Source organism: Enoplosus armatus, chromosome 9 (genome assembly GCF_043641665.1).
Source record: "Enoplosus armatus isolate fEnoArm2 chromosome 9, fEnoArm2.hap1, whole genome shotgun sequence".
Taxonomy (NCBI): domain Eukaryota; kingdom Metazoa; phylum Chordata; class Actinopteri; order Centrarchiformes; family Enoplosidae; genus Enoplosus; species Enoplosus armatus.
In genome coordinates, this window is record NC_092188.1 from 10744378 (window position 1) to 10752797 (window position 8420).

An 8420-nucleotide genomic window follows, 5' to 3' on the forward strand; every position below is an offset into this window, starting at 1 on the left:
TGTGTGTGTGGGGGGGGGGGGTCTTGTGGTGTGGTGTATGTCTGTGTAATGAATGTGTGGGTGCCTGCGCGTGCTTGTGCGTGTGTTAAACGGGCGGGGGAGCTGGAGACGCCTTTTTTCTTCAGCTTTCATGCGAGGTGGCATTTTATCGGTGATGATATTGTGGCATCTGCGCACTGTAGCGGACAGTGAGGAGAGGGGACATTATAAAGCCACTGGCTATGATAATCACAGTGCGGCTGCAGAGTAGTACAGCTGCGGCGTGACCCCTAAAAAATTACCTGCATTTTAGGACCGTGGCTCCTGCACAAAAACTGACGAGGGCAACCACACCTTGAACATAAGACATGAACAATCACATGGGGCCCAGCCTTTAATTGACTGTGAACCGCAAGCATGTGGCAGCCACAAAACCGAGCCATTTTCACTTAGAATAATAGCTAGGAATCAGAATCAGTGTCATTATTATATTATACAAAGATCACAGTAGGCCCATAGCTGATAATTATATGGGTCGAATCCCTTATAATATAGTCATTAGACAGACACAGTTTTCCTTGGCCAGACTTCAGGTCATCTCAATGTAAGCCTCTCTTCGAAGGCGTACATAAAGATCAAACCAGTACGAACGTCTCTAGTCCCACCAACGTTACATTTTTAGGCGTTATGCCACCGCATTTAGAGCAACCTAGCGAGGTTAGCCAGCTCCACTGAAATATGATACGTTCAGGATATTACACTGGCTATTTACGAGTTGGATTAGAGTAAAGGCAATTAAATCTCTCACCTTCAGGTTCCGCTCTGAGTCGTGGATAAGGCTGTGGTGCGAGGAGAACCGGGGTGAGGCTGTTTCGTGGATATTTTCCTGTCTGATAGGTGTGTAGCCTACCGCATATGCGGCTTTTATCATTGCACCGCTCTCACAGTGAAGCCGCACTCACACTTCTCGGTGAGAATAAAACAGACCGAGAGCAGTGAGGGCAACGCGACGGCTTCACCCCAGGAGAGGGGCTTCCTGCTAGCAGACCAACCAGGTACGAGAAGACGGTTTCTAGTCTTCCTTCAGACAGAAATAACTCCAATCACAATCTACAACCGAGCAGTAGACCCGCCTCGTGAATACGGCTGGAACTTTCCGCCCCAAAGCTGGCATGAAACGGGTGCGGCGACGAATAGTGTTAACGGTAGCTCAAGAAACTGCGACGTTAGCCAATGCTAACGGACAAGAGGCGGGGCTAATTGTGACTGACGTGTCAAATAGCCAATTGGAGCGCTGCAGCAGGTGCCTGTGCGGCACTCTCGCGCTATAGTAGGGAGATTTGCGCGCCCTTTGTTTACCACTCAGTGGCGGCGAGTGTCCGCAGACACAGATCTGGGATCGGATTTGTTTGAATCCTCATCCAAACACAACCGACAGTTTGCTGGAATGATCTGACTCCAGGCGCGTGATTCAGATCATCCCATAAAATCCGACTAAACCAGAGTAACCCGAGTCTGGTAGTTTTCCGCAAAGAACTAGTAAATGGACCTTAATTTATGATTATATTCATTTATTTAGTCAAATTAAACGATATATTTAGCAGTATAGTAAGTGTCTAATCTGTGTAATAGTGGCCATAATCGCTATAATCATAATAGATTTTTGTATTTTTCTGCATGTCACAAGTAGAAGGGTAGTTATGACACTGACGAAGAGCAGAGCCTAAATAAAGAGAAACAAATATTGATATAGGAGTAGTCATATTCCTAGAGGAATGAGATGTGTAAATGGCCATTTGCCATTTAATGGCAGGCCATATGTTGTCCACTGTGTTTTTTTTATAGCATATAAATTATGAAGATTATTAAACAATACAAATAAATCAAAACGTTTATACTTAAGTTGTACAATTCAGTCATTTCAAGATATTTATAGTTTTATTTACATCAGGAGGTTTTTAACAATCTTCCACTTGTTCCTGTAAAAAAATCAAAAAATGTATTGTTTGGTTAAGGTTTAGGTCCAGACTGTATTCTATGACACACAGGAGTATCAGTGAACACAAAGAGTTGTGGACATTATACAGGAAAAAGAAAGCTGACATTCCTTGCACTTCTGTGACAAAACCTTTCAATTGATTTTTAACTAAAGCAAATTTCTCATGTACAATTTCTGCAGTTCAACTCCCAAAGTGTAGTAGTACATAACATATTATAAGGATTATGAGAGCAGTGATAAATTGCCATCTGGATGACATTTTTAAAATGGTAAGTAGGCTTGCAACGTGAGAATAAATCAAGAAGCAACCAATAATTGCAGTTCAATCCCTGTGTTTTATTTGCTCTACAACACAGTTCAATTTCATTTGGAAGTGCTCTGTGCCTGAGGCAGCTCTGAAATTACATTTCAATGTTGGAGCAGTTGTCTTTAGAAAAATAACATAGGAAAGGTAGATACAGCTTTTATTGATGTCATCTCACTAATTTATTAAAAATGAAAGTATACTATGTATTTTACACTATGTATATTAGAAATACCTATGACTTAAAAAATATAGTGTGTGTACTGTGAGTAGTAAATCCTAAGAAACCAGTGAAATGACCAAATAATCCAACTGTCTATTTCTTTCTGGGGTGTTTAAAAAGCGCTATCGTTGTTAGAGTGATGGTGTAGAAAGTTCAAGTTACATTTCATGGAAGTGGAGGCAGGGTGAACAACATGACCCCCCATGCAGCCTATAAATAGAACATGGTAGCCATGAAGGACAAGTATAAGGGAGGACACAAACAGAGAACAGCCTTAACACTAATTGTAACAGATAATATGTTATCAATACCTCAACCACCCCGAGGTAACATACATACAAAAATATTTCAATAACTGAAGTGAAACACTGCGACTGATGCATTGAGGTTAACCTGTGCTGATCCAGCAACACTACTGTGCTGTTGTAGCGCTTCATTAGTGATATTAGTCTCCATATATTACTTTTGTGCAAAATACAAAGAACAAGTTCATTGGACAGGCTGATTATCGGTCAACACCTAATATCATGTTGCACTCCTGTTACATTTTCTTTACCAACACCTTATGTAACCAAACACTTACATACTCAGGTGGCATAATTTACTATAACAGAATCTAAAAAAAACAAGAACATTCCAGGTGCTTTGTAATATAACTACAAAGTGCAACTATTACATAGTCTACAATACAATACAGCTAATCAGCTTCATGTTATCAGTGCATGTTCATATTGAGACCACTCAGTTGCTGAGCAGATTCACAGTAATTCATTTGCATAGACATGTTTGTCTACTTAGAACAACATACTGCAAATGTTAGTGATTGAAAAAACTCTCTTGCATAAGTAGCATTATGCAAATACACACAATAAAAATAAGCTGCAGCTGCAGATGAAGGGCAAGTTGCAAAATCTCTGGTTTGTTATGAAGGCACCACTCACTACACTGTTCTCACACTTTGTGAGAGAAACCAACCGCAACACATTAGAATTAGAGAAGGGTGTCAAATGATTTTATGAACACAAAAATACAGAATAATCTTCTATGAATGTGGTGTAGTTTCCAATCCTCATCCACTTGTGCAGATGTTAGACAGTTGTTTCAGTCCCAGAGATGCAGAAAAAGCAAACCACGCCATCATCATCAGAACACCTCTCCCACTCAGTTCAGCTCAGTTATGTTCTCGTGATGTTGGAGGTTACTATAGGCCTCCAGTGCATTTACAGTCATTGAGAGCAACCCATTTTGCCTTGGATTCAGTTCGAACCATCAAGGGTCTTCCGAGTGTCAAGACACTTCAAATATTATAATGTTGTAGCACTTGCTAAGTACTATAATTCAAAAGTAACAGAGCAAAACAATGCAGTGTGGTTGATTTAAGCAACATAGGTCTGGACAAAGCCATCATCGTGTATCACTGCAGTGGTTTGAGAATGACTAACACTACAATTCTCCCTCTTACCACATGGCATTCAACTCAACACAAAATGTTAGATTAAATAAAGCAAATGTTACAATCAGAATGAACATTTTTTGCATGATACATAGAAAAAAAGCCAAAAAACAAACAACATACAGCACATAACATGGAAAAGAAACTGCTCAAAACCGCTGCTAGTTTTCAGCTGTTTCTCCGTGTTACTGTTGCTTTGCTTTGGCTCTACAAGTAGCCTAGCCTAATACTCAACTACATTCTCAACAGTTCTCAAGCTCAAAGTATCACAAGATGCACACTATCCATACTTACCATAAGAAAATAAAGCATTAAAATGATAAGTCAGCATCCTAGTGGAAGACATTCCTGAGTTGTACCTCAGAAGGTACACTACCATTCATTTCACACAGAGGCCACCTCAAATAGAGGCCAAGAATTCCTGCAGGTCAACTAGAAGTGCAGTTGTAGGTTAGAGCCACCATGGGGTGCTGTTGCATATTCTGCCAGTCAGTGTTGTGGTAGTGATGGGCCAGATGTGAGACTTTTAGTCAAGTTTTTAATGATCCTGAAAAATTGCCAGGACCAATCAGACAACTAGGTCATCTCCCCCATAGACTCACCCCAAACCTCTCACTGTTTCTCTATCTGTCCATTTCTTTTCTATTTCTCTAGGCGATCTAACCTGTACAGTAGTACTTATCTAAATCTTGCAAACTTCTAAAAATTCAAATGGATGTCTTGACTTGACTAATCACTGAAAACAATGTTGCTTCCTATCCTTTATCCTGGCACTGGCAAATCCATGGCCCTATCTACTTTTAATCCTTGGTCTGCCCATTCCTACCTGTCTAACCCTCTCTTTTTGCCTGTTCTTCCTCTAAACCTCTGGGTCAGCTTCCTGTCTCTTTTCCCTTAAGGCCTCCTATCCCACAGGTTCAGTTGTAGTGGAGATGTTCTGCCAGGGATAGCCTTCGTATTGGTGGGGAGGGACACTCAGGGTCTTGGTCAGGCTCATCATCAGGGGAGACGAGTTGCAGAGCCACTTCGTTCTCATAGCAGAATGACGAGTGTGAGCTTTGAATGTACTTCTGCTCAGCCAGTTCTTTAGCGCTACATGAAGGTGTGGTCGGGATTTCATATGTCCGATGGAAGAATGAGTAGTCCACCTGGAAAAAGGGCAAAAGACAAGAATGATTCAATACACATTTTATTTGTGTGGTGACAGACAAGAATCTACTTCCTGTGTATCTCAATATCCTTCCTTTCTGACCTGGTAGCAGTCTTTCCTCTCAAAGAGCACTGGTTCAAATCGGCGTCCCCAGAGGATTTCAGAGGCCAGATAGGAGCTACGGCACTGTGTGGTCATGGCTGTGGCCTCCACCATGCCCTCAAGTATGACCACCACCTCCAACTCAGAGTCATTCTCCAGGGTTTTTCGGTCGATCTCAAAGAAGGGCGACTCATCGTTGATCTCGTGGACAATCGTCACTGGTGAGACCAAGAAGATGCGGTCCGTGCCAGTATCAAAACCCACGTTGATGTCTGCATTGTCCAGCGGGAGGAACTCTCCCTCTGCTGTCACCCTTGGCTGAAGTAGGGAATGGAGAGTAAAATAAAGTCACTATTTGGTACATAAAATAATAATTATAATAATTATAATAATAACAATAATAATACAATGTTCCACATTTAATGTTGGAAAAAAATATTTTCACATTTGGGGAAAATATTAAATTGAGACTACAAATGCTTTCCAACATGAAACAAACAACAGCCAAAGGCAGGAAGGACATGATCTAGTAAAATAAACATTTAACTGTAATTCTGGCCATAACATTCAACACCATGGTATCGAAAAGAAAGAATTAATCTGTCGACAACGTTTCCTAAGGTCATGTGAGAAAAGCATTGGAAATTAAATTTCTTACCCTGACCCAAAAGCTTAGTATTTAGTTTATTATATTCAATTGAATTTGACAATGCAAGTCTTTACTCTTATCACCCATGCATAGGCTTATCACTCACCCAACCCTTACTATGGAACAATATCCAGTACCAGTATTTAGAATTGTATTTATTTGATCCTTGCAAACTTAATCCCATTTGCCCTGCCTGAACTTTGATATGGTCATGCTATTAAGAGAGATCAAATTGTCTATGCTGTAGCCTCAATTTTCCGCAGATTGTGACCCTCCGGACAACTCTGGTAGCATTCACACATGTACACACACAGCATTGATCATGAAAAAACATTCACAAAAACTACGTTTAAAACTACCCACATAAGGCCAGACAGTAGGGTAAACATAAGCGTACATATAGTACAATACTCTAACCCACATACAGTACACACAAGGGAAAATGAGATGACGAAGGACAATGGTTCTCAGTTAAAGAATTGTGGGCAAGTTAATCCATGGTAAATCTTCCTAACCCCTGAGGGAAAATAAAACAAGCTCTCATTAACTACGGTCCACAGAATACAGGCCAGATGGTCTCAGCGCTCTCTCTTTCCCTCTACTGCAACCTTTTTTCCTCTACTGCTATCTCTCACAGTGGCAACCTCTACTTTTTGGTACATTTGTTTACTTTGTCTGTTTTACCACCTCCAATTGACCCTTTTCTCAAAAAGATAGAGGCTTGTCTCTTTTATCATTGTCATATTTTCTGACCTCTTTCTTTTTTTCATCATGGTCATCATCCATCTCCCTCAACTTACCTTCAGAAGTTGTGCTCGAACATGTGCCTCTACCAGGTGGCTCTTGCGAAGGTTTCCAACCCTCCACATCATGCAGAGTTTCCCGTCCCTCAGCGCCACCACAGCTGTGTCAGAGAACACCAGCGTCTCGTTGCGCTTCTTGGGCTTGGCAATCTTTGCCATGACTGCCCCGATGATGAAGGCGTCAATAATGCAGCCCACAATGCACTGCAAAACGACCGCCGCCACCGCCAGGGGACATTCTTCGGTCACGCTTCTGAATCCATAACCGATAGATGTCTGTGTCTCCAAGGAGAAGAGAAAGGCCGCCATGAAGCTGTTCACCTGGAGGAAGCACGGCTCCTCAACCACTGCTTCTCTATCAGACTCTCCTCCAGACCCGGCCTCTCCTGATCCTGGAGAGGGACCTGAGCTGGGGGTAAGCCGAATGGAGAGGTCCCCATGCACGGAGGCTATGAGCCAGAAGGCAAATCCAAAGAGCAGCCAGGAGAGAAGGAAGGAGAGGGTGAAGATGACCAGCATCCAGCGCCAGCGGATGTCCACACAGGTGGTAAAGAGGTCGCTGAGGTAGCGCTGGCCCCTCTCGCTCATGTTGACGAAGGTGACGTTGCAGCGTCCGTCCTTGCCCACAAAGCGTTGTCGGGGCCGGCGGCTTGAGCGCCTGGTGCGTCGCCGGCTGGTAGTGGAGGGGGAAGAAATGGAATCCTGGTCCGAGGATGAACGGCCTTTCCCTCTTCCTCCTACACTACTGCCTCTTCCACTCCTTAGCCCTGAGCACATTCCTCCTGCTCTCACCCCGCCTTCTCCTGCGTCTCCTCCAACTGACTCTCCAATGGCACTCTGCTTCCGTGCATTGTTGGTGTTGCTCTGGAGAGCTAGAGTTTTGCCGTTCAGGGCATGGGTCGGGGAGGGGCTGGTTGGGGTCCCTGACCCCGTTGGACTCCCCCCTGCCCTAGCCGTATCTGCAGCACTCTGTGCCAGCCTCATGACCTCCTCCTCCTCCACTGGCCCATCCACCACAGCACTGAAGCGGCGTTTCACACGTGCCGCTCCCATCATGTGCTATAAAGTCTCTTGACAGTTACTCAGTATTCCTCAGTATGCCTTGATTTGATTGTTGATGTTGTAATTAAGCACCCTGACACTAAATTAAGTGTGTGGTGCTAACAACACAATTAGTCTTTCAATCCTTCTTAATGAAGAGATAAGTCCATAGTGGTCAATGGTAACCAGAGGATAATTCCCTCCAAAGCCCTTGATCAGTCACTTGTTTACTTTCCCCAACGTGTAATGCTGTTTCCCAGTACAGTCTATGTGACAGTGAAAGTGATAGACTGTACAGTGGTCCCTCAGCAAACAAAGTGTGCTTTCTTGAAGTAGGTCCACAGTTGCATTCATTAACAACCAATGTCCTTAAATCTTACTCACTCACTCAAGTAAGTAAAGTGCGGTGAGCTGAAAAGAAGGATGTCAGCAGTAGCCCAATGAGTCTATTTCTGTGACCCCCAGTTTACAAGAATTCTTTTGACAAGGAGTAGAAGGGCTGGATTGACCTAAATAGACACCACTAAAGCATGCAGGATTGGTTCTGTTCAGTTCAAAACAATAAGAGGGAAGCATCAATTGACAAAAGCTATAAAGTGATGATGCAATGGAGTAGGAAACATGTAAAGGGTATACAGCTCATTAAAGGGTAGCTTCCATATAACTGACAAGATGCATACAAGACAGACAAATCCAAATGAACTTCAAATGGGACGA

The 8420-nt window shown here is 42.9% G+C and overlaps 1 protein-coding gene across 1 annotated transcript; it reads right to left on the reverse strand.

The window, feature by feature from the left end:
• Nucleotides 1-4875: 4875 nt before the first annotated feature.
• Nucleotides 4876-7718, reverse strand: kcnj14 (potassium inwardly rectifying channel subfamily J member 14). The gene is made up of 3 exons (XM_070912586.1): nt 6660-7718; nt 5211-5528; nt 4876-5106 (listed from the first exon to the last, which is right to left on the reverse strand). The coding sequence occupies exons 1-3, from the start codon at nt 7716-7718 to the stop codon at nt 4876-4878; spliced, it is 1608 nt and encodes a 535-aa protein (XP_070768687.1).
• Nucleotides 7719-8420: the final 702 nt, after the last annotated feature.

Excerpts from the sequence above, each read along its gene's own strand:
- kcnj14 (XM_070912586.1), bottom strand. The coding sequence starts at position 7,718 with ATGATGGGAGCGGCACGTGTGAAACGCCGCTTCAGTGCTGTGGTGGAT. Across the intron at positions 5,529-6,659 it reads TTCGAGCACAACTTCTGAAG|CCAAGGGTGACAGCAGAGGG; the intron begins GTAAGTTGAGGG and ends TCCCTACTTCAG. Across the intron at positions 5,107-5,210 it reads AGAGGAAAGACTGCTACCAG|GTGGACTACTCATTCTTCCA; the intron begins GTCAGAAAGGAA and ends CCCTTTTTCCAG.